Source organism: Festucalex cinctus, chromosome 20, assembly GCF_051991245.1.
Source record: "Festucalex cinctus isolate MCC-2025b chromosome 20, RoL_Fcin_1.0, whole genome shotgun sequence".
Taxonomy (NCBI): domain Eukaryota; kingdom Metazoa; phylum Chordata; class Actinopteri; order Syngnathiformes; family Syngnathidae; genus Festucalex; species Festucalex cinctus.
The window spans coordinates 8,396,795-8,422,704 of record NC_135430.1 but is presented as its reverse complement, the minus strand read 5'-3'; the positions used below and the strand labels follow the sequence as shown (position 1 = coordinate 8,422,704).

Genomic DNA, 25,910 nt, shown 5'->3' with positions numbered 1-25,910 from the left:
ATGGTTCCGGTTACCATTCTATGGTTATCATCACACTTTAGAATAGATAAATTCTACTCTTGCCCGAGTTCAAGCCAAAGAAAAAGCCAAACAGTCCAATCATTTGCTCATGTGTGCTTACGTGAAATCTCACAAGGATATTTGGCTCCCCTCGCCCTGGACGTCATATGAGCAGGTGTACCTAATCAAGTGGCCAACCGACGCGCGTAGCTGTTGCGCGCGCGCGCGCATGTGAGCAGTGCGCGGCGCGCGTGCGCGAGTGCTCCTCGATCGCCTCTCTCCAAAGTTTGCAGCAAACAGCAAGCGGGCGCGCGTGTGCGTGTTTGTTTGGCGACACTTTTGGAAGATGGAAAGCGCCAACAGTCCGCTCGACACGTTCCTAGAGCGGCCGCCGGAGGACGCGGCGAGTCCCGCCGCCGCCGGAAACGCTTCGGCGGCGGCAGCGGCGGCGGCGGCGGCGTGGAGCCGCAACGCGAGCGGCGAGGAGGCTTCTTGGGAGCAGGAGGGCTTGTCGCCCATCATCCCCATCATCACCGCCGTCTACTCGCTCGTCTTCGTGGTGGGATTGCTCGGAAACTGCCTGGTCATGTACGTCATCGTCAGGTAAGGCAAGCACGCACAACACCTGCAAGTGCTAGAAAGTATTGAGGCAACATGCAAACGAATTCCGAATTGAGGGATTACAACGGATCTGAAAAAAATACGTCGGTCAAAAAAGATTTTTTTTCGCTTGAATTCCAGTCATTCAAAATGGTCATATAGTGCAATAAATAAATAAATAAATAAATAATTAAACCACAACTATGCATATTTGTTCATATATTTATATGTAGCACTTTGTGATTTGATTTCAAATGTATAGTGCTTTACAAATAAAATGTATTATTATTCCTACATATCTATTTTTTTTCCAAAAATAGCTGGCAAAAAAATTATAAAAAATATTTGACATATTTCTTTATAATTTCCGTTGATAGAGTAAAATAAATCAAGTTAATTTAACATATTAATTAAATCAAATTAGGCTACTTGAAAAATGTGAAAATAAAATAAAATGATATACATTTTCATTTTATGAAAAAAAATATTTTACATATATTCCTTTATAATTTCCGTTGATAGAGTAAAATCAATCAAGTTAATTAAATATATTAATTAAATCAAATTAGGCTATTTGAAAACCGTGAATAAAAATGATATATATTTTTATTTCATGAAAAAATATTTTACATGTCTTTATAATTTCAGTTGATAGACTCAAATAAATCAAGTTACTTATATTAATTAAATCAACTTAGGCTACTTGAAAAACGTGAATAAAAATAAAATATATATTTTTTATTTTATTTCCCTTTGAGACATTGGAAGAAAAAGGGAATAAAATGTTATAAATAAAAATATAAAAATTTTCTATTCCAAACATGTTCAGCTGTCCATTCTTTTCTATTCACGTCATGGACATTACATTGGGTACACCTGCATGTGACATTCAATACAAAACATTTCGAGCTTACCAAATAAAGCGGCCAGCTCCCTCTGAGCCGAGAGTGTGGAGTTTCATTTTCACGATGCCATTAATTCAGCATTAAATGCGTGACATGTTGCAATCGATTGGTGCGCTTGATATGTGTCCCCGACCGGCGACGAGACCGTTTTATGAGTCCCCACCGAAGCGATAACAAACCGTCCATACATCACTAGCTCCCAGCAGCCCGGTCAACATGTTAATTATAGCTCCGGGGAGGGCACATTGGTTCTTTATTTACGATACGTGGAGACAGCAAATCTGCTTTGATGCGCAGTAAAAAATGCGAGTGGCATCAAATGAAAAAGTGAGTCACGGCGGTGACTTCATAAGCGCTTTACGAGGAGCCTTTCATTCAACAGACGAGCGGCTGGCAAGCGATGTGGCCGCCTTCCAATCGATGCCTCTATATTAAACATTGATTAGGCCACGCTTCGTATTAGAAAGGTGTCACGCCGGCCCTGATACGTCTTTAGCTGACTGAACTGATTAAGCTGGACTATTAATGCTCTTAAGGGCGTACAAGTGGAAAAGCGACATTAACATCTGTATATTCGTTCATCCGAATCGTGTGATTCCTCTGGCTGACTGCTGCTAAGTACACATAGTCAATTAGCGGACTCAACGGAAACCCCACGGAATCAGATGATCCAAGTGATTTGGGTGACTGACTCAAATGAGCGGACTGCGATGATTTAGTCCATTGACTTGAGTCCGACGACTCACAAGAAACACTTGGATTCCGTTTTGTTCGTTTGTTTTTAATTCACTGACTCAAGTTAGCCGACTACCCACCACAGTCAGATGACTTGATTGACTGACTTGAGTCAGCAGAATCACTGAAAACACTGTGGATTTGGATGATTCAGCTGAATCAAGTGACTGACTAAAGTTAGCAGACTTCCTGGAAGCCCTACAGACTCCAAATGACTTGGTCCACTAGCCCAAGGGAGCAAGAACTCGGATGATTTGGTTCTCTGGTACTCGAGCAAAAACCTCCGATGATTTGGTTGTCTGGTGGAAAAAGTTAGCAGACTCACTGAAAACGCAGTGAACTCTGAAGATTCATCTAAGTCAGATGACTGACTCAAGTTAATAGACTTCCTGGAAGCACTACTTACCCCAAATGATTTGGTCCACTAGCCAATGAGAGCAAGAACTTGGATGACTTGGTTCTTTCAAAGAACTTCTTTGGTGGAACAAGTCAGCAGACTCACCGAATACACCATAGATCCGGAGGATTCAGCTGAATCAAGTTAGCGGACGCACCATAAGCACTGCGGACTCCCATAATTTGGTTTTACTAACTTCAGATTAGTGGACTCACTGGGAACACTCTTGATTCCGATGATTTGTTTATCTGACTTCCTGCAAGTCAACCTAACAACGGTGATTCAAGTGAATCGGGTCCCAAATAAGCTGATTCAACCCCAGTTCTTCTTAGACAAACTGAATTTAGCATTCAAAAAGCCAAAGAGAAAATCCTTCCCAAGTCTACCAACAGTGTAAATACAGAAAAGCGGTAAGACGAAACAAATGCGATTGGCGAATTGTTTTATTGATGACATGGCCGCTTTCTTTGGTCACACTAATTAAACACATGCTGCCTGCAGCCTGCAAGCCATTCAGATCAATAATTTAACTATAGCATTATGCTATTAAGGTGAATAATATAGTTTGGCCTCAGGTAGTCATGAAAAAGTAAAAGGTAATTTTGAAGACTGTTTTGTTCTCGGTATACCCCGACAGCATGCCCAGCCCCTCACGAGGGAGGGGGGGGATCTTAACTGTGGCAAAATGAGAAAAAGTAATTACTTAGTGTGATTACACTTGCCTCAATTAATGAAGTGGAGAAACTGGTCTCAGAGGCGTACAATGCATAACAATGAAGCGCCAGTCCGGACAAATTGCATTAAGCGAGCTGATGTTTAATTCATGGCGGAGAACAAAACAGTCGGCCGGGAGACGGCGGAGATGTTATCGGCGCTCGGCAACTCTCCGTGTCGCCACAGGTACACCAAGATGAAAACGGCCACCAACATCTACATCTTCAACCTGGCCCTGGCCGACGCCCTGGTCACCACCACCATGCCCTTCCAGAGCACCGACTACCTCCTCAACACGTGGCCCTTCGGCCAGGTGGTCTGCAAGGTGTTCATAGCCATCGACTACTACAACATGTTCACCAGCATCTTCACGCTCACCATGATGAGCGTGGACCGCTACGTGGCCGTGTGCCACCCGGTCAAGGCACTCGACTTCCGAACCCCCGTCAAGGCCAAGGTGATTAACGTGTGCATCTGGATCCTGTCCTCGGCTGCTGGCATTCCCGCTTTTGTCCTGGGTGGTACGCAGACCAACCTCGGTGAGCTGTCATACATTTCCAAGTTCGATGGATGTAAGCATATTTTGGCAAGTCCAGGTAAAGAAAGTATAGAACCCTGCTACAGTTTGGCTTTAGCCACAGATCCTTCTACTCAACTGGCAGGTAAACAAGCTCCAGCAGCTCCAGGAAGTAAAAACCCTGGTCCAGAAAGTAAAAGTCCTACCACGGTTTGGCTATAGTAGCTCAGGCAGCTCCAAGAACTCGTTTACCTGCCCGTTTAAGCAGAAGGACCTGTGGCTCAAGCCAAACTGCAGCAGGGTTTTTACTTTCTGGACCTGGATTTGCCACACCTGGCCAGATGTAAGCGTGGTTGGTTGAATGGTTGCTACGGGGGTACCTGTATGGCCAGACCTAGTCCACTTAGCTGGATGCAAGGATGGTTGATGGTGAGGAAAGAAGGGTAGGAAGGATAGTTGATGACTGAAGATCTTGGATTATTTTATACCTTTAAAATCGGGACTTAATCCAATTCATACCTTCGGGGCATGGACCAAGCATTCTAGTCCAGTTTGGTGAAAGAAGGAACCATTGGATCATGTCTGATCTTGGATTATTTTAGGCCATTTCACCCTGGACTAAACCCAATCACTGCTATTCAGTTCTTACTCAAGGGTGATGATGGTGCATTCTTCTCTAATTCATTTGGATGGATGATTAATTCCTCCATGTTTCTGGTCCATTTTTGTCATGATCCTTGTAGGTATCACGGAATGCGCCTTACAGTTCCCCGAGCCGTACGTGTACTGGGACACTCTCATGAAGATATGCGTGTTCGTGTTTGCCTTCGTGGTCCCGGTTCTGATCATCACTGTGTGCTACTCCCTGATGCTCCTCCGGCTCAAGAGCGTCCGCATGCTGTCCGGCTCGCGGGTGAAGGACCGCAACTTGCGCCGCATCACCCGGCTGGTGGTGGTGGTGGTGGCCGTCTTCGTGGTGTGCTGGACCCCCATCCATATCTTCATTCTGGTCAAGGCGCTGGCCAGCGTGCCAGAGACCACCGCCATCATGGCCGCCTACTTCTTTTGCGTGGCTCTAGGCTACACCAACAGTAGCCTCAACCCCGTCCTCTACGCCTTCCTGGACGAGAACTTCAAGCGCTGCTTCAAGGACTTCTGCGTCTCGGCGAGGCTAAGGCAGGAGAAGGTGTCTGGGAGCAGGAAGGTGGCGGTGGAGGCGGTGCAGGAGGCTGCCGTGCCCCTGAGGAACCCGGACGAGAATAGCAACCCCACATGACTAGCGGTGGAACTGTCTTCCAATTCCCACGCTGGCAAAGAAGATTCCCAAGACTTGGGCCTCACCCACGTCACCACCGCGATGTAGACCGTCATGTTGATCTAGTGGACATGCTTGGAGGTGTGGAGTAAGAGGATCACTCTGATTATTTGGTTCACTGAATCGCTGCGGAATCAGAAGAAACACTCTGGACTCTGGTGGTTCGTTTCACTGACCCAAGTCGTCATCAGAGTTCCCAATAACTTGAGTCAGTGGAACAAACCAACTGAATTTATGGTAGTCTGCTTCCTGGAACCGAATCAAGATTACGAATTCAGATGATCTGGACTCTTCTGATTTGGTTCACGGAGGACATTCACCAGAAAAAAAAGGAAGTCATGTTGTTCTGGTGACTGACTCTTAGCCGCTAACTTCTTCTGCATACATATACACCACCAGTCCTCACGCCTTCCTGGATGAGAACTTGAAGCGCTGCTTCAGGGACTCCGACTGCTGGAGGCTGTCGTGCCCCAGCAGAAATCGTTCGAGAACAAATTAAGTCCACATGGATGGCGGTGGAACTGCTCCTCCATTTCCAATAGTCGAAAAAAAACCTCCTGAGACTTGGGCCCACCCGCATCACCCCCCGCATTGTAGGTTGTCATGGTGACCAGGAGCACAAAGGCTGGAGACGTACCAACATTTAACGACTTATTCAGACGAGGTGTTGTCAAAACAGAAGTTTTTGTGCGATCTTATTTGTCAAGGGCTACATGTGTCGGAATGTTTGACCAGTTGTGCCTTTTGTCTAACCGACCGTCGAGAAGTCGAACAGGATGACATATGAAACGTTTGCATGATTTGCATGAAAACGGATACAAATATTGTTGGGACAATTTTTACATTTAAGAAGAGGAATCCAGAGGGTGTGTTTGACATTTGACAGAGGGCTTTTCGACATCTATTTTGATGACTTCCCAGTGAATAATCCCGTCGCGTGTGCTGTGCGTGGTGACATAATAATCCCAAAATAATTGAGATGGTCAAATATTACAACCCCTTCATATTATCAGTCAGCATGTACAGTGTAACGGTAACATGATTGTTTTGTTTAGACATACTGTATACCGAGTGTCCTTGTAGCATCCTAAACGCATGCTAGCCAGTTCTTGTAAATGATATAGAATGTACTGCATATGAATTACATCACGTTCCCGTTTTGCAGCTATTTTTACGCTTTTTGGCAACCAAAATAACTTCAGAGACATAATTCCAAGAAAAGAATGTTATTTTGGGATATTTCTGTCATTTTATCATTGTCGTTCTTATGTTTGTTCACCTGCAGCTGTATTTTGGCTTTGTCTGGATAACACATTAAATCTATTTTAAAAGGGACAGATGGATGGATGTTAAATGCAAATTGACTTTTAGTCGGATCACTAGAGTGCTTCAATCAGGTGTAAAATCTGACTTTCTTATAATGAGTCTGTCAGCATGCCCTGCCCACTGTGACATCACAATACGGCTAAAAGACATAACCCTTGACCACATTGAGTTTCTGCACCAACGGCACACATGATAAGCCAGGTTCGCTTAGGTTCTCCACTTATTATAACACAATCATGTCCAAAACCAAAAGGTAAGCAGAGCTGCAGTGTTTTTCACGAAAATGAAATAACAAAAGCTACAATTGAAAAATAAAAATTCAAAATAAAAAAACAAATAAATAAAACAAAATCTATAAATAAATAATATAGAAAGTTTTAGATGAACACTTTATCTAGTACGTTAGTGTATTTTAAATTAATGTTGGTCAGTATGGGGTTGCTATTTTTTGAAGTGGAAGAAAGTTTGAAAATAACTCATAATACGGGACAGGTAGGCTTGGAATGTAAGGCAACAGCGCCCCTCAATGGCCAAAACGGTGCATTACAACTACATTGCTTTTTATATAAAACGGAATTAAACACAAATCTTACTATCATTTAACGAAACGACAATTACATTGGTAGGTAGAACTAAAAAAAAAAAATATCACAATTACACTTATTTATAACAATTACATTTACTAAAGTTTAGTGTAATGGGATTTCCTGGTAGGGTTCTCCAGATTTGAAAGTAGGGTTCCAATCCAGAGTTTGGTTTTAAAAGTAGGGTTTCAAGACGAGATTCGGGTTTTCAAGAAGAAATCCGGCTTCTAAAAACCTGAAATCTGAATCACGAGTCCCCAACAAGGTTCCATGGGCGTGGTTAGGTGACATCATCCATTGACGTCACCTTCGACATTTCCGGGTGTTTCCAAGCTGGTGGAGAAGACGGGCGGCGAAAGAACTTAATCGCGGAGCAAAACTTTGTTTTTCTCATCAAAATGAATCGTATTTTTGGCATGGGGAAACCCAAGGCTCCGCCACCGAACCTTACGGACTGCATCGGAACCGTAAGTACAATTTTTCTGCCTTTTCCCCCTCTTTCCTCCCCACAAGTAAACAAAGACGATCCCAGGTTGGCCATTTAAAAGTGTGGCCTGACTGACAAGTTTTCTCAACTGGGAAATGACCGAGGACGTGTTTTCTTTCGCCCTTCTCAACGTGCTGACTTGAAATTAATATTTGACCACACGATTAATATTGACGAGCAGCAAAACCCGACGCGGCGCTGACGTCATGGGTTAACAAGCCATCATTTCAGATGTGAATCGGCGTCTTTGTCTCTCCGTTCGAAATATTTTTTGACAGACACAAAAAAAAATAATAATGACCCATAATAGAAAGTATTTAGTTTTGGGTGAGATAGACCGGCAGACTGGCACGAACCGGTTCTACAGGTTTGTAGGTAGCTTGCGAGGAAGAGGTTATTTTTAGCTAGTATTAGCATCAAGTTGTACATATATTTAGAAATTAAAAATGGAAAATGTCACCTTTAGGGACCAAAAGCATGACGGTTGTCTTGTGGTATCACAATAATGCTGCGCAAGTCGTCTTTGTGAGAAGGAATTAAAAAATAAAATAGCCGCACCTGTGTTGATTTCCTTTTGTGGCACATTTGCGCTCTATTTCTTCTTCTACGGTTGTTGGCAACTTCTACGGGTGTTAGTCTTGTTTCGTACAAATGCTAATTACGTTCGAAACTACAACAATGTTTCAAGACGGGAATACCATAAAAAATTATTTGGTGCTGATCTTTGGTATGATTATTCTCACATTGACCCATATAGTAGTGCATGTTCCTCATTTAAATGGTACATATAATGGAAAAGTGTCATATAGAAAAATTTAGGCCCCTCAGTGTGAAATTACACAACCAAAAAACCTTGAGCTGCCTATTTCTGAAAATATGGATGTGAGCAAACCGTTCGGAGTTTCACCAGATTGTGACATCACAGTATGGCAAATTTACATTACATAATCCCGCAGATTATGTAAACACCGATGACCGTCAATTAAGCCTCGAAAAACAATGGGTTTTGATTTCTGGTTAAATAAAGAATGCTTTTGATTGGAAAACACACAATATGTATCTTAAAAAGGTGGATGCACGTTCGGAATCTGTGGATAAGAAAATCGCCAGATTGGATGCCGAGCTCATCAAATACAAGGACCAGATGAAGAAGATGCGAGACGGACCGTCAAAGGTGAACATGCAAACGTAAACCGATGTGTTTTGTTTTGACTGACTATGTTCCTCTCTGCGCCCACCACTAGAACATGGTCAAACAGAAAGCCATGAGGATCCTGAAGCAGAAGAGAATGTAAGTGGCCTTTTTCACGTTAGTCAATGCACTTTTTTTTGTTTTTGTTTGTTGTTGCTTTATTTAAATTTGAATCGCTGTCGTTGCAGGTACGAGGCCCAGCGAGACAACCTCATGCAGCAGTCGTTTAACATGGAGCAAACCAACTACACCATTCAATCCCTCAAAGACACGAAAACCACAGTAAGATCATACATCCGCCAACTCTATAGAGTACATCCTCCTCCATCGCAGGCCCCAGGTTTCCGGTCCAGTCCAGCTATTTATTTTATATTTTTTTTGGTATCCTTATAAATCAGTTTTATTCTGCATCCCATATATTTTGGGTGTAATTCAACTCTCAGCCACGAGATGGTGGCACACTATTTGTTTAACACTACATTGAAAGAAGAGTGACAACAGCAAGTATTTCAAGCTAAAAATGAAGATTGGATTTTTTTATAAAGTAAAACAAAATGTGTAAAGTCAAGCACTTACTAACGTGTGGTTTTCTTTTTAAAGGTGGACGCCATGAAGGTTGGCCTGAAAGACATGAAGAAGGCGTACAAGCACGTCAAAATCGATCAAATCGAGGTATTTTCACATGCCCCCAAAAGTCCATCTCTGAAATAGTAACAAGCAGGAGGTTAAGGCTCTTTTTATTTGCTGTTGAAGAACATTCAAGATCAGCTGGAGGACATGATGGACGACGCCAACGAGATCCAGGAAGCGATGGGCCGGAGCTACGGAACGCCGGAGTTCGACGAAGACGACTTGGAGGCTGGTCAGTCACAAAAAAAAAAAAAAAGTTATTTTCAACGTCAATTTTATTACTCGAGTTTCTCTTCAGATTTGTCTATTTACTTGGGAAGGAGAAAGACTTTATTGGGGTGATTTTTTTTATTTTTTAAATTCAATTTGGTTTTTTTTTATCCCCCTTTTTTGCATGCTGTTTAAATCATTTAATGTGCTGTTATATTGCAATCAAAATATAGTTTCATATTTAATAAATTACATTTTGTACATACATATATATATATATATATATATATATATTAGGGGTGTTAAAAAAAATCGATTCGGCTATATATCGCGATACTACATCGCACGATTCTCGAATCGATTCAATAAGGGCAGAATCGATTTTTTTTTTTTTTTTTTTTTTTTTTTTTTTTAAGGATTCACACCTTGAGCATGGAAGAATGTTATATGAACGGAACATTAAGCCTTAATATTTTATTTTAATGCTGTACAAACATGAAACAGATTACAACCTCTATAAGACTGAAATTTCAGATAAATAAATAATACATTTTCATATAAATCTTACACTCTACAAGCTTACTGATTAGTATTTTCTAAATTTGAATGAAAAAAATCGCAACAATCGACTTATAAATTCGTATCGGGATTAATCGGTATCGAATCGAATCGTGACCTGTGAATCGTGATACGAATCGAATCGTCAGGTACTAGGCAATTCACACCCCTAATATATATATATATATATATATATATATATATATATATATATATATATATATATATATATATATATTAGGGGTGTTAAAAAAAATCGATTCGGCGATATTTCGCGAGATTCTCGAATCGATTCAATAATCGGCAGAATCGATTTTTTTATTTTTTTATTTTTATTTTTTATTTTAGGATTCACACCTTGAGCATGGAAGAATGTTATATGAACGGAACATTAAGCCTTAATATTTTATTTTAATGCTGTTCAAACATGAAACAGATTACAACCTCTATAAGACTGAAATTTCAGATAAATAAATAATACATTTTCATATAAATCTTACACTCTACAAGCTTACTGATTAGTATTTTCTAAATTTGAATGAAAAAAAAATCGCAACAATCGACTTATAAATTCGTATTGGGATTAATCGGTATCGAATCGAATCGTGACCTGTGAATCGTGATACGAATCGAATCGTCAGGTACTAGGCAATTCACACCCCTAATATATATATATATATATATATATATATATATATATATAGAAAGGTCGCAGTATGTCATGTGGTAAAACTCCACACTTATTTTTAGCGTATTTTAGAAAATATTTTTTAAATACCGGTAAATTTTTCTAAAATAAAAATTTGTGTTTTTTTAATATTCAATTTGAACATTTAAACTAAAGTAGCAGTGATTAAAAAAATGTTGGTAGTATGTCATGTGGTAAGATTCCACACTTATTTTTAGCGTACTTTAAAAACCGGTACATTTTTCTAAAATAAAAATCAGTATTTTTTTAATATTCAATTTGAATATTTAAACTAAACTAGCAGTGATTTAAAAAAAAAAAAAAAAAAAAATGTTGGTAGTATGTCATGTGGTAAGACTCCACACTTATTTTTAGCGTACTTTAAAAAATATTTTTTAAATACCGGTACATTTTTCTAAAATAAAAATTATTGTTTTTTTAATATTCAATTTGAATATTTTAACTAAAGTGGCAGTGATTAAAAAAAAAATGTTCGTAGTATGTCATGTGGTAAGACTCCAGATTATTTTTAGCGTACTTTATTTTTTTAAATACTGGTACATTTTTCGAAAATAAAAATTAGTATTTTTTTTTATTTTTAGTGTGAATATTTTAACTCAACTAGTATTTTAAATATTGTTTAAAACTAAATATTTTAAAACATTTTTGAATTTTGTATACTTTTTTTTTTTTTTTTACATATTCAGAACACGAGAGCAAGCATTTTTATAACTGCACTTGATTTATTTTGTCGTTTCATAACTTTACTACTACATTTTGTAAATGACAAAATTTATACAATAAAATAAACATTAATGCTTTTTGACTTGTTTAAAAAGCAGCATCCAAGGTAAGTACCGGTATACTTTCTCATTAAAAATATTTCCATTAACAGAAATTGTATATGACTAAAAGAGATTTCAGGAGTAACTGTAAATGACTATAAAGTAAAAGTACTCACCATATGAAGGGAACGTGTACTATCGTCCAATGTTGTCATCTGATGATGTCGCTTTAACGGCGGTTTGCGCGTTCGGCAGAGCTGAGCGCCCTGGGAGACGAGTTCCTGATGGACGACGACAACTCCTACTTGGACGAGGCGTCTTCGGCGCCGGCCATCCCCGAAGGGTTGCCTGCCGCCAAGTCCAACAGGGTAAGTCCCTCCCCCAGAAATATTGAAAGAAACGCTTGCTCTTATTCACGCTTGTGCGTCTTCTTCTTCTTTTGTTTGCAGGATGGCATCTTGGTGGACGAGTTTGGCCTTCCTCAAATTCCCGCCACATAAACGAGACAAATGTCAGACGCGGTGCCTCTATTTATACAACTGACACTCCATGCCTTGGACTAACCCAAAAAAAAAAAGATCAAATTGCTTTCTCATTCTGAGGCTTTATGATTGTTGATATTAATCAATGGTGGAACTCATCTCTTGCAGAACACAATAAATTGTATTTTTCAAACAAACAATCTTGCATGTAGGTGAACTTGTGTTGAATTTTTTTTTTTTTAAACAATGCTTTTGTTTTTGTTTCCATGTCATCACCAGCTGAGTCTGTAGCTGTGAGGGAAGATTTTCTGGTGGAGGTAATTCATGACGCTGGCCTTGCTGTGCAATTGGTCAAATTCGTAGAAGGGGATCTGGAGTGGACGAGAACGTCGTTAAGAAAAAAAAATATCTAAAATATTATCCTGAAAACAATAGATCAGCGTACCTGCACAACTTGGTATCCCAGCAGCCTGAGGTGGCGCTGTTTGATGTTTTCGCTGCCGAGGAGCCGTCTGCCGTCGGTGCTGAAGCGCCGCTGGCCGTCGATGCACAGCGCAATCCTGTCCAAACACACAATTGCTGTATTTCATTAGGAATTTATTTATTTTTTTATTAAACTGCAAATCAAAGTGTTCTCTATTTTGTATTTATAAAATACATTGAGTTCAAAATAATAAAAAAAAAAGTTTGATTTTGTGGTTCCATTTTGAATTGGAAAAAATAAATTAATTTCCATACATATATTAATGACCTTATTTTTTTCTTCATAAAGATAATTAAAAGGTACAATTGAATTGGAAATGTATTTTGATTATTTTGAATTGAAGTTTACTATAGCTATACAAAAAAAAAAAAAAGATTTTCAAATTATTAACTCATTCACCCAGCCCATTTTTTAGATGCATATTAAACATTTTAATTACAATTAAAAAAAAAACATTCACTCACAAATTTTTAAAGTAACCATTTTTCCCCTCACTACCCATTTATGAAAAAATACATATCTATATTTTAGTGACTTTTTAAACGTTTAATTTTCTCACTCACTACCCATTCTTTGAAATAAAAATGTTATTTTAATCACTGGTTCAATTTTAATTAAAAACATTCACTTATTTTAAAATTAATTTTGAATTTAATTTTTACGTAAAAAAAAATGTGTTTTACTAAATTCATTTAATAAATTGAACTGAAATGAGTGCCATTAAAGCCGTTTTTTTTTTCCCCCTGATGAGGAAGATGGCAGGTATCAATTTGAGGGGAAGAGGCCTTTTATTTCTCGTCCTGTCGGATGAGGGTCGGGCGTTTACACACCTCTTGAAGACATCCGGATGGCTGGCGGGCATCACGTATCCGTCCTCATCCAGCTTGATCTCCACATCTGCGCGCAAAAATCACACGTCAAACGACGTCACTTTGTTGGAGCCGAGGCGCCAAACGCTACCCTACCCAGCGTGTAGCAGTAAGGCGTCAAGACTTTGGAGGCGAAGTAGGAGCGAGCGCCGAGCAAATCCACCAGGCCTGACTTGACGGCGTTGTACAACTGCGGCTCCACCGCCGTCTCCAGCGAGCGTCCCGGCATCAGGAAGGACTTGACGCCGTACTTGGGAAGCAGCCGGGGACCCTTGAAGAGACGGCACAGAATGAGGGTTTCAACAAGGAGCAGATTAGTCAGGCCTGGAATATAATTGAGAGCCTGCATCCTTATAAAAGACGCCATTGATCCACAATTTTTCCACGTGGCATGAGTTTGCGTTCCTCCTCTTAACTTCCTGATTCAATTTCCAAGGCAGCCTGTTTAGGCTGCATAATAGTCGGGTCTGGGTGAACTCATTTGCTCCCAAAGACGTATAAATACGTTTTTTTGTTTTTTTTTATGCCAGCTAGAGCATACAGAAGGCTTTGATGCAGGCTCTGAACTGAAGATAATGGTTGAAGCAATCTTATTTATTACAAAAATGGCTAGCAGGTGGCAGCAGTGTATAAGAGATCAACCAGGGCCATTTTGCAACACAGTTTTAAACAGATTTGTGAATAATGATGAAACTGAGCTATATTCTAATGCTAATTTCTGCAAAACGGAAACGGATGGAAATATACCCCCCCCCGATGAATCAAAACAAAATCAGTCAAAATCGAGCTTCAGTGAAAATGGCTGGCAGTGAATGAGTTAATTAAGAGACGACAACGTTTTTTGCGCTAAATGTAAATTATGGTATATGTTGATTTTGTTTCAATTTTCCAGGTAGCCCGTTTAAGTACCAAACAAGTCGGGCCAGAAACAATTACAAGCCAGTAGCCACTTTTAAACTGCAATAGAATTTTTTCCCCTCAACCTTTTTGCCAGGGGTGATTTGTGTTTACTTTCCTCCTGTTTAGTTCTCATTTCAATCACCAAAACAGCCCATTTGGTAGCATACAAGTCGGGCCTGGATAAGTTAAGTGTTGTTTAATTAAGATGGAATTATCCACCGTTTTCCAGACAACTTTGGTTTGCTTTTTTCTGCTCACATCTTGTTGAAACTTCTACGACAGCCTGTTTAGGCAACAAACTAGTTGGGCCTGGATTAATGGTGCCATCATCTGGTTTTCTCCCCGAGAGAGGAAAAAAAGATAAAAAGATAAAAAAAAATAAAACACAGTCGACCCCTTTAAGCTTCTTGTAAAGGCTGACATTTTTCTACAGGGGATTCGTCTTGCTTTTGTCCAATTTACTTGCAGCTTTAATTTCTCTGACAGCCCGTCCAGGTAGCAAAGTGGTCAACAGCACCTTGCGCTTGTTTCTCTCATCCATTACGTCATTTAAACAACACAATTTGAAGTGAATCCCCAATTAGAAGAAATGAAAATCATACCAGTCTACGCAGACCAACCTTATAAGAGGGACACTCCAATTTGATAGTCATGTAGAGTTGTGTCAGCTGCGCCAGGACAAAACGGTCCATTCCGTTCCCTTCCTCTGAAATGCGACAAAAGGCGTCAGATGTTGGCGCTAGTGTTAATTTCATCAATGGAAACTAAATAAAATTATTTTTGTCAACATACATTTTTAACCAGACGAAAACTAGACTAAAACCCCCATTAATAAAGTCATTTTGCCATTTGTTGATATACTGCAATTGTGTGTGTGAACTTGTTTTTCATCAAAAAGATTGAGAAAATTTGTATGTGAAGTAGTTTTAGATGATGTAAATGTATATCTTCTGAAAAAACATTAATGGGCTAAATAAGTGATGTATCACTCTAATATTTTGTCTATAATTAATGTGGTAACTTCATTATTTTTCACGTACAATTAATACCGCTAAAAAGTAATTTTTCTACTTGCTGTCGACTGATGATGACATCACCTGTGCTGAGGAAATAGGTAACGACCAATCATGGCTCAGTTTACTGACCAACCCCAGAAAACAGGTGAGCCATGATTGGACGTTACCTATTTCCTCAGCACAGGCGATGTCATCATCAGTCGACAGCAAGTAGACAAAGTTCTTTTTTTAAGGTATTAATTGTAAAGTTATAAAATTCATTCTGGATAAAATATTAACTTTTGACTGCTGAAAATTGCTCAATGAGTCTAGTAACAATTTTGTCTGTCAGAACCACAAAAGTTGCAACCCGTTTTTGCGACCGGCGTCACCTTGCAGCTGCTGGAGGAAGAAGTTGCTGAACACCTTGGAGACGAAGTTGACGGGGAACCTCTCCACCAGGATGCACGAGTGCAGCAAGCCCAGCAGCGTGCGGGGCCGAAACTGCGAGAAGCGCGTGCGCAGGACGTCCTCCAACTTGCGGAAGAGCTCGCCGGCATTAGGCGGCAGGTAGGCCAGCTTCCCGAACGGCGCCATCTGCCGCGCCACCTGCCCCGTGTCGTACGTGTCCGCCCGGTACACGAAGCTCTCGGCCACGGCGTCCAGCGCGGCCGGCGACAGGATGCCGCGGCGCCCCAGGAACTGCACCGCCCTGGTGAGCGTCTCCGGGTGGCACGTGAAGGCGGAGGCCGACACGCGGCGCTCCAGCGCCTCCACCAGGTAGCGCTCGCTGTGGCCGAAGCGCATCAGGGCGGCCAGGACGGCGGCCAGCTGCTGGTCGGAGAAGCGGGGCAGGAGGCGCGCCGCCCGTTTGCACAGCTGGATCACCAGCGGCGTGGCCTGGTTTTGCTCCAGGTCCACCAGAGCGCCCAGCAGCCCGCTGACGGCCGCCTCGTCCATGGCGGGCGTCACCGTGGCGGCGTGGGCGTGCATGGCGTTCAGGAGGTCGCCGCGTTTGCCTCCGACTGCCGCGCCGTCACGCAGGAGCTGGTAGACGGCCGCCAGTTCGTCGACGCTCCAGCGCGAGGGGGGGCCCGTTTTCTGGATTTGCGCCATGGCCTGGTCCAGCATGGCGCTCTCGGGGCCCTCTGTGGCCAGCGCGGCCTGGCCCAGGGTGCACAGCTGGGCCACGCTCAGGTCGCCGCGGTCGAGCCTCTCCTGGCTCTCCGACAACAGGCGCACCTAAAAAAACACAAAGGGTTGCAAATTACAGGTGCAGCAATCAATTCACGACTTAGTGATCAGCAAATCAATCGATAATCAATTGATTGTTTCAGTGTCTCAACAGCAAGTATTGTTAGGTGCAGTGTTATTACAGGAATGAAATTTTTCATTTTAGTTTTTATTTCGTTTTGATTTTAAATTTAGTTAGTTTTAATTAGTTTTCAGGGTGGGTCTGTTAGTTTTTATTAACTTTAGTTATTTAATAAATGCTTAGTTTTAGTTAGTTTCAGTTTTATTTATTTATTTATTTTTTTACTTGTGCGCAATATTTAAAAACAAGCATGGAAGCGACGTCATCTGACGGTTCTTTTCTATTGGCTGCTGCGAGATGGACGTCACTTCTGTGTGACACACTTTCAAACGGCCTTATTCCAGTTAATATCAAAATAAATCGACTTAAAAATTACATTGAAAATCATCCCCCAAAGTCTCATGCATTAAATTAATTACCAAAGACTAAAAGAAAGGACATTTTGGCTATCATTATAGTTAGTTTTAGTTCGTTTTGTATATATAGGTCAGTTAGCTTTTGTTTTATAAAAAGCATTTTCGTTTGCATTTTATTTCATTTACAAAAGTTTTTTGAATTTTAGTTGTAGGTTTTTTTTTGTTAGTTTTAGTTAACGAAAATACCAACTAAAAGGCCCACTATCTTGCAAAGTAAGATATTTGCAAAAACCGAATCACACCAATTAGGATTTATCGATTGGGGGGAAAAAAAAAAAAAGACAAATTGATCATAAATTGAAATACCTGTTAGCTGCTTTTTATCCATAGTATGTGAAATTCTAAAAACAGTTACATATTAAACTTTACATTTTTAAGTTTTATGTAACTGACTTAAATTGCAATATAATTTATTCTGTTTGTTTTTTTCCTATTTTGTTTGTTTTGTGTTGTAACTATACAACTGCATTGTTGTACAATTATGACTTTGGTCTCCCTCCCATATTTTGCAATATCTAATTTTGTACTATTCAGAATTTTTCTTCTTCTTGATCTAAAAAAAAATAAACAAAAAAATAAAAAAATTCATAACATTATTTTTGTCTTATTGCACTGCAATTTACTCTTCTAACATTGTGACTACAAATAGAAATGTAAAAAAAATACTACTGCAGTCTCATAATATCACAACTTCAATTTTAAAATTACTGAAATAAATTATTTGGTAACATTACAACTTCATGCTCAATGTTAAATCAATGTTAAAACGGCAATTTGGACTGATTTGGAGTTGGTTGGCTGGCATTTTACTCGAAAATGTAATTTTTGCTGATAACATTTTTCATTGGTTCATCTGTGATGCTGCAAAGCTACTCATCTGCAATTAAAAATTTTGGATTGCAACAAAACTTGTTGCTGATGCTCAGCCACTCATGAAAACAAGCTGCAACAGCCCACACACTACGTGACATGAACGATAACGGATGTTTCTGCCACTTATATTGAAGTTCACTATCCAGTGTCAAAGTTCAATTTGGAAAAATTCCCACCATCAGGGTGCTCCAGGGGTCGATGTAGAGACGCGTGCACGCCAGCAGCGCCGACACCAGGGCGGAATGGGACAAGAGGCGTGAGTCGCACTCCAGCTGCAGGCACACGAGTCGGACGCCGTCGTCCTCCAGCACCGAGGGGTCCCGCAGGGAGGGGGTCTCGCCCTCCTCCCGTTCCAGGTCGGCCAGGCGGTGGAGGGCGGCCGCCGCCTCGTCGCCCGTCAGCGTTCTCGTCGAGCGCAGCAGCTTCAAAACCTCGACAGAGGAACAAAACAACAAATTTGGAATTCATTGACGTCATTTCAATGTTAAAATATTATTAAATTTAAATATGACCATTTACTTTCAATGTTATTGAAATGCCATTTAATTGTAAATTTAATATTACTTAAATGTTAATCAAATTTAATGTAAATTAATTTGTGAATTTAGTTTTGCTATGAATTTAATCTAAATGTGTATTTAATTTCAAAACAAAGTCAATGTAATTTTAAATGTGAATTGAAAGTGAATACATATAATTACATGTAAATGTGAAATTAAATATGTGATTTGTATGTAATTTAAGTACATTCAAATACTAATTTAGTACAATTTAAAATGTGAATTTTCCTTTCAAGCAAACTTAATCCGATGAAATTTAAATCTGCATTTAATGTAAATCTTAATATATTTACATCCAAATTTGTCATTTAAATGCAATTTGACTGAATTTAATATAATTTAATTAAACATATTGAAATGTGATCTTAATGGTAGTTTAAATGCAAATTTAATACAATTAAATTTAAATAGGAATAGAATGTAATTTAATCTTAATGAAAAGCTAATTTATTTAAGCTAAAATGAAAACTTAATGTACCAAATGTAATTTTAACGTTACTTTAAATGTAAGTAAAATGCAAATTAAATTTAAATGTCAATTTTAAAGTGACACAAATGAAATTTAGATGCAAATATAATGTAACTGTTCAGTTAGGATAATTAAATTTGAACAAATTTAAATGTGAATCTCCTGCCGACGTCGAACACCTTGGCCGAAGACGAGCAGGAGCTCAAACGCCCGCAGAAGTCGCGCTCCTCTTCATCGGCGGGACCGTGCCGCTGGGTCAGACGGAACCGGGGCGCCGAGTCCCCGCGCGACCCCACAAACGACGGCTCGCGGACGGCGGCGGTCAGGCTCCTGGTCCCCCGGGTTAGCTGGAGCCGGCGACAGCCTCCTGTGAGGATGCAGCGCCCCGCCGTCCGGAACAGGCAAGCCGCGCAGACGGGCCGGGCCGCCGAGAAGACGGAAGCCAACGAAAGTCTCTGGACCAACTTCAACGCCATGACCTCATGTCACTCACGCTAGAACACACAAAGAAAAGTCAATGTAAGGTTATCAGTGGCTTGGGATTTTGGTACATCATTAAATCCACTACAGCATTTCAAACTTACAACACATTTTTTTAACACATGCAAAACTTCAAGCATAAAGTATATGGAAAATGCTGTATAATTCCTCAGGTTCAGAATAGTTGGACCAGTTGGTGACTCCTGATCCGAATGAAGCTCCTCAAGTCACTTGAAAACAGCATTTCATCTTCGCCAAGATGCCTCCAGAAAATGTAACTGACTGTATTGGATAAATTATATAAAAAAAAAAAATAAATAAAAAATAAAAAATAAAATAAAAAAAAAAGTACTACAGTACAAAAACTTAACATTTGTTTGTTTGTTTTTTCATATACTTCAGCCTATTTGTCTTAAAAAAAATCATAAAAACGGGGTTGTGGGGGCTGTAACGAATTAATGACATTTGAATGAATTAAGAACGAATTAATTTAAACTCGTAAGTCAAGGCTCCCCGTTTCTACACTGTGCTTTGGAAAAACAAGTTCCCTTTTGAGAAGTGGAACTAGTGCACGTGAACTTGCGACCATGGACTGGATACACGTTGAAGTAAAATAAATACATGAATAAATAAAATAAATAAATAAAAATGACCCCCCGGACCCCAAAAGTTTACCGAAGGCCGTCCCGAGCAACCTTGAGGCTAGCCATTAGCAACCGAGCTGCTAGCTTTGCAGCGACACGGGGAAAGTGACACTGTCCACGCGATGGTCCAGCGCTTAAAAAGATTGACACTTAATGACATAAGTGGTTAAATAACATTAAATGGCTAGTACTAGTTTACTTGCATACCTTCGTCGTCTAGTCGCCCGGAAAAACGAGAAGGCGAAAAGCGAGTGAATCCGGGCAGGTGAAGATTCGGCTCGTAATGTGGTTCCGGGATGCGTTCACGGGATGTTCGTTTTTCTGATGATTAAGCTGATTTTCGCCAGGAACACGGTAGTCGGATGTACGATATGGAAGCAAATACAAGTTGGACCTATTTTCCAAAAATGTTTAACAGCAAATACAGTAGCTCATTGAATTAACGGAGACAAAATTCCTAGTTTTTGTAAAACGTAAACAGTTGACGGGTATTTCCCCTCCCACAACATCCGAACCTTGTATGGAAACGTTTCAACACTAGGGGGCGCCAAATGAAGTGTAATTAGAAGTCGGCAGGTAGTACAGACTACTTACTACCCGGTATATTTCGAGTTTAAACGATACTTTGTAGTTCATCTTTTCCAATATATTCGTACGTAAAGAACAATTGCCGCCCTAAAGAGAGTACTCCCATATATTAATTCACAGCAATTTTATATCTGTTTCCAAAACCTGTTTCCTGTTAATGTCAAGCCAACATAAGTTTAAAGTGTCACAAAAATGATACATTTGATTGTGTTGTTTTTACTCCTTCAACGTTTTGCGTGGGCTTGTCCAGACTTGACAAGTACAAAAACTGGTGGGACGCACAAACAGCACGCACCATTTATTGACTTGTTGCTTAAGGGAAGCACATGGCAAAAATCCAACATAGAGGGCTTTATTTAAAGGTTTATATTATAAAATGCAAAAAAAAAAAAAAGAATAAGTATCGTAAACCTGATGGCACGTCCAACACAGCAGAGAATTATTGCTTCGGCATGTTTTACAAAACGGTTTATTACAGAAGAGTTGAAGATTGGCAGTACAGCGGTCACCGCTGACAAACAAGGTGGAAAAATCTGCTGGCTTTGTTATGCTTTGGCTTTTTAATCGTCTTTATCCTTGGCTCCGTGCTTGAGGATGCGCGTAAACTCGACATAGTTGAAGTTGCTCTTCTTGTCGATGGGCGCCTCGCGGAAGAGCTCGTCCACCTCGTCGTCCGTGAAGCGGTCACCCATCGTCGTGAGCAGCTCCCTCAGGTAATCTTCCGGGATGAAACCTGAAGGAAACATGTCCGGCAATTCAGTTGTTGTCCACTACCACTCTCAAGACACTTTATTGAAGGTTTTTGTACCCGTTCCCTCCTCGTCGAAGCACGCAAAGGCGTTCCTGATGACGTCCTCGGGGTCGGTGCCGTTGAGCTTCTCCCCAAACATGGTGAGGAACATGGTGAAGTTGATGGGCCCGGGGGCTTCGTTCATCATGGCCTCCAGGTAGTCGTCGGTGGGATTCTTCCCTGTCAAGCGCACGCACGCACGTCAGACAGTGGCAATTTGCGTGACATTTACGCCCAGCTGCTCGCCGAACCGGTTTTCAAAGCGCTGTGGCTTGAGAACCAGCGCAGACAAAAATTTACAAGTTACTTCATGAAGTCGACCGTATTTGTCCAACGTGAAGATAAACACTCAGTTTTGTTTCACCACCAAAACAGAAGAGTCATCTCCAGTCTTCTCCCCAGAAATACTTATTGTGTGTAATGTGCAGTGGAAACATTGTATCATAGTAGGGCTGCACAATATTGGGAAAAACGTGATACAGCTGAATATAGCGATAATTACCATGTACCTCAAGAAATGATATTTTTATTATCTAATAAAAGAATAAAAAAAAATGTATGCAGCAAAATAAGCAAACTCAATGCATTTGTTAATTCTCAACTATTTATAAACCGCTTTAAGAACAGGCATTGCTGTATACAAAGATAATAATGTAAAAATATCTAATAAAATAAAAAAATAATTGTAATTACTTCTCGATAATCAACCACTGCATTGGATGGCGGTGCACATTTTAATTAATGTCTGACTGGTTAAATTCAAATAAAAACATAAAATTCCATATGCAGCTTATGGCATGTATTTGCGATATGCATATTGCATGGGCCAATATCGCAATATCGATATTTTCCGATATATTGTGCAGCCCTACATTACAGTATGAAAAAAATCAGGGTTGCAACTACCAATTAATAATTGCTTAATCTGTCGATCATTTGATGAATAGAAAAAAAAACAAAAAAAAACGCGAGCGCACTCACCGAGCGAGGCCAGCATGTCGTGGAGGTCCTCCTTGTCCACGAAGCCGTCGCGGTTCTGATCGATCATATTGAAGGCCTCCTTGAACTCCTGGATCTGCGACTGGTCAAACATGGCGAAGACGTTGGAGGTGGCGCGCTGGGGGCGCTTCTTGGTGGTCTTCCCCTTTGTCCGTTTGCTTGACATCTTGGCGCTTTTTTCGATCCCTGGGCCGTAAAAATTCAAAAACACACAAAGTTAATAAGACGTCAACTGTTCCTGATCGGCGTTATTGAGACGCGCGCCAAGCGTCGTCATTGTCTCCGGGTCGTCCCGTCCCGAGCGGCGTCCCCCGGCTGGGCTATAAATGGAAGTGTTGGCCACCTTTCTAGATCGCTGCCTCCAAAGTTAACGATGTGCGCGCGGATGCCCTTATGAGGCCGCATCTCCCATTGTGGACGCTTAGCATTCCGAGACGCTCGGGGAAAAAAAATGGGGAAATATGCGGAATGGGCTGCAACAGGCTCAGACAGGACCGACGGGATCCATTGGCATGTTTTCGTGTTCTCATTCAATCTCAAGGCATTATTAGTCCAATATGGAAATTTCATCTTTTAGAAACTTGGAGACTTAAAAACTGCACAATTTAGGGTGACAAACCAAAGGGACATTTGGAAAGACGCATTTTGTGTTCATGACCCGTTTTCATTTCAACAACAGTGCTGCAACTACAATTTTGTTAATTAATCAATGAGTCAAAAAACAGACATATCAAACTGAATGTTCAAAAAAAAATAAAGCAACACAAATTCATTCTGTTCATGGTTTGGTCTTTAACGTGTCAGAAAAATCTGCAAAAACGGCAATCATTGATTTCCACCGTAAACACAAATGTTTGCGAAAGTCTTCCTTAAACTGCCATCAAAATGGTTATCTGTTTTCTGAGTTTGTTTACATGACGGGAGCAAAGTAGTGAGGACCAGGGCACTTTGACGTCAATTTCCGTGGACAGCAGGGGACGGTGCCTCATAAATCAATTGTCAGCCTTTTCGAATGGCTGAAAACAGGTGGACTCATTGTCTTATTATGCAAGAAACATTAAATAAAACTGATTGCTGTGTTTAAACCAGTGGCGGCACATAGAACATATTCTTGTTGATAACATTTCCAACTTCTGCTTTAATTATTTTGAGTTTTCCAGGTAAGTTTTGGATGGCCAACAGCAGGAACCAGAAAGTACTCAGTTTGTCTCAATATTGTCTAATCATTACTGTAAACTACTCCGACATTTTGTCAATAACCTAAATGAAACTTTCCGACATTTTGTGAATATTCTCTCGTTTAATTAAGAAGCCGAAATTAGGTGAATTTTTGGTCAAGGCGTTGAAAAATCTCACCTACTTACCTCTTACGCGTCCTTATGCAATATTACACACTTGTTACGCACAAAAAAAGGTAAAATTTGTGTCCCTCTCAACGTGCCATTAGTTAAAATAGGAAGAACCAAACAAACGACGCAATTAAGAAGCTGAAAGGAATGCGGCCCGTGGCCGGGAGCGATACAAACAACACGACGCTACAATAACGTCGATGGATTAAGTCACACATAAATTCACTGTCCCTGTATCACATGCACACGTTTAAAAGCGAATCCGTTCGTCTATAACGTGTCGCGTAATCTGCTCATTTTTGTCCCAACAAACCAACTGACGGCCATCACGAGAAGCTAACGACAGCTAAGCTAACCGTCCCACTTCTTTTTTTTTTTTTTTTTTTTGTGCGTCGTCCCCACACTAAAGCACACTTACTTTACGCCACTTTATCTGAATTAAATAACAGGGGCCAGGAGATAATGGAATAATAAATGATACTTTACCTGACGAGAAGAAGGAAATTGGTGTCAGCTAAACTCAGCAACGCAGCTCGTCACAACCACCGCCCTTCACTTCCTGACTTGTCATCTTGGTGGAGGACAATCGCTCGGGACGTACCAACTCCAAATAAAATGGGAGGTGTCTCGCCTAGTCACAACATATTACGACTGAAGACAAAATAATCACATGACGTTTACGGGCAAATAAATTCATTACGTAAGTTAAAATATACGTAATGCGCGTAATGTGTACAAAGCTATGCGTTTCTTTGAGTAAAAACATTAATAGTTTGATTCTTAACTCCCCTTCATGAGAACGCTCCACCACGTTCGTTGACGTTCCTGCACATGTCCAAATATGGAAAGACAAGCTAGATCCACCATATTATGCAATCAAGAGCCATTAAAACAATAGATCAAGTACAGTATATTAACTTTCTGGGTCATATGTTCAAATAAGAAAATACACAAACGTAACTCAATTTTAATTGTTTTTTTTGGGGGGGATTTACATTGCTATTTTTTTCTCCCAAACTCGCTCGTTTGACCTTATATGTTGGTAGGGGCTATAAAGTTAATAACATGGGAAAATGCTGATATAATCGATAATAATAGATGTTGAATATGCCACAGCAGTTGGCTCAACAGTCATCGCCTCATAGGGACGAATTACTAGTCCAGGAATTCAAGATGAGTCAAGAGGCGCAAATGTGATGCCTTTTGTAATCCGTAACACTGTATTTCCACTTTAGCATTGCACAGTTCATGTTTTGTTTCAACTCAGAACATTTTCATAGGGTTATTTGGTTAATATATGAAAATATAGATTGTTTACAACTGTTACTCATGCCGTATCGTCGTATTTCGGAGTCGTCACCTTGTCGGCATCTGGTGGCCAATAAGTGGCACTGCATGAAGAAGGTTTGGCTTTTTCAACATTCTATGTGAAAAAAAGAAGAAGATACATTTGGCTAATTTTCTGCGCCGGACGGGAAAATATCCAATGTAAGTATTTAGTTGTTAACATACTGAATTAGTTTGTGACGTATTTTACATTCATCAGGCTTATCGATTCATGTACTCAAGTCCATTCTTCTACTGTGCGCTGTATGAGTCGAGATTGCGAAAAAAAACATTTAAAAACGAATACATTCATCTAAATTTCAATTGATCAAATTACGTGGGATTTAATGTCATTTAAATGTATATTTTAGATATGAATTTGAATTTATTTAAATTGCACTTCTGCGTTTGTTGAATTTTGCTCAATTAAATGTTAATTTTATGTGAATGTGAATTCAATGTAAAGTCAATCAAATTAATATAGGAATATAATCCCGTTTAATTAAAATGCACATTTTATGTGAATTCAATGTAATTTAAATGTGAAACTAATTAAATTATGAATTCAAATCAATTCCTGTTATTTTATTTACATGTGAATTATATGTCATTTCATTTTTACTGTATCTCCTGAGTGTCGCTGACGTCAGCGGGCAACAAATGAGAGTGAAACATGAGCGTCGGTGGCCTAAACAGACTTAGGAGAGTGACAATGACGAGTAACAATA

General features: G+C 40.1%; 4 protein-coding genes and 1 long non-coding RNA gene across 6 annotated transcripts in view; 2 read left to right on the top strand and 3 right to left on the bottom strand.

Moving 5' to 3' along the window:
* Positions 1-12,084, bottom strand: part of LOC144009723 (uncharacterized) — a 38,904-nt gene extending 26,820 nt beyond the window's left edge. Inside the window, exons 1-2 of the long non-coding RNA XR_013281021.1 lie at positions 11,820-12,084; positions 9,349-9,393 (exon numbers count right to left, since the gene is read on the bottom strand). This is a non-coding gene — a long non-coding RNA (uncharacterized LOC144009723). The remainder of the gene's footprint in view (positions 1-9,348; positions 9,394-11,819) is intronic.
* LOC144009721 (delta-type opioid receptor-like) lies at positions 253-6,369 on the top strand. Its single transcript, XM_077509575.1, has 3 exons — positions 253-603; positions 3,538-3,890; positions 4,612-6,369. Exons 1-3 carry the CDS (start codon positions 347-349, stop codon positions 5,142-5,144), a joined length of 1,143 nt encoding a protein of 380 aa, XP_077365701.1. The 5' UTR covers positions 253-346; the 3' UTR covers positions 5,145-6,369.
* chmp5b (charged multivesicular body protein 5b) lies at positions 7,394-12,325 on the top strand. Its single transcript, XM_077509576.1, has 8 exons — positions 7,394-7,560; positions 8,650-8,754; positions 8,825-8,871; positions 8,961-9,054; positions 9,373-9,444; positions 9,526-9,634; positions 11,899-12,011; positions 12,093-12,325. The coding sequence occupies exons 1-8, from the start codon at positions 7,492-7,494 to the stop codon at positions 12,141-12,143; spliced, it is 660 nt and encodes a 219-aa protein (XP_077365702.1). The 5' UTR covers positions 7,394-7,491; the 3' UTR covers positions 12,144-12,325.
* fastkd3 (FAST kinase domains 3) lies at positions 12,232-20,315 on the bottom strand. Its single transcript, XM_077509574.1, has 9 exons — positions 20,162-20,315; positions 19,186-19,500; positions 18,154-18,408; positions 15,766-16,615; positions 14,999-15,084; positions 13,575-13,749; positions 13,440-13,506; positions 12,571-12,685; positions 12,232-12,496 (listed from the first exon to the last, which is right to left on the bottom strand). The coding sequence occupies exons 2-9, from the start codon at positions 19,480-19,482 to the stop codon at positions 12,398-12,400; spliced, it is 1,944 nt and encodes a 647-aa protein (XP_077365700.1). The 5' UTR covers positions 19,483-19,500; positions 20,162-20,315; the 3' UTR covers positions 12,232-12,397.
* Positions 20,316-21,054: 739 nt separating this feature from the next.
* myl12.1 (myosin, light chain 12, genome duplicate 1) lies at positions 21,055-24,510 on the bottom strand. 2 transcript variants are annotated; one of them, XM_077509069.1, is made up of 4 exons: positions 24,343-24,510; positions 22,490-22,693; positions 21,527-21,688; positions 21,055-21,451 (listed from the first exon to the last, which is right to left on the bottom strand). In XM_077509069.1, exons 2-4 carry the CDS (start codon positions 22,671-22,673, stop codon positions 21,279-21,281), a joined length of 519 nt encoding a protein of 172 aa, XP_077365195.1. In that variant the 5' UTR covers positions 22,674-22,693; positions 24,343-24,510; the 3' UTR covers positions 21,055-21,278. The 2 variants fall into 2 exon arrangements, with proteins under 2 accessions (XP_077365195.1, XP_077365196.1); XM_077509070.1 differs by lacking the exon at positions 24,343-24,510 and adding an exon at positions 23,872-24,193.
* Between the last annotated feature and the right edge of the window lie 1,400 nt (positions 24,511-25,910).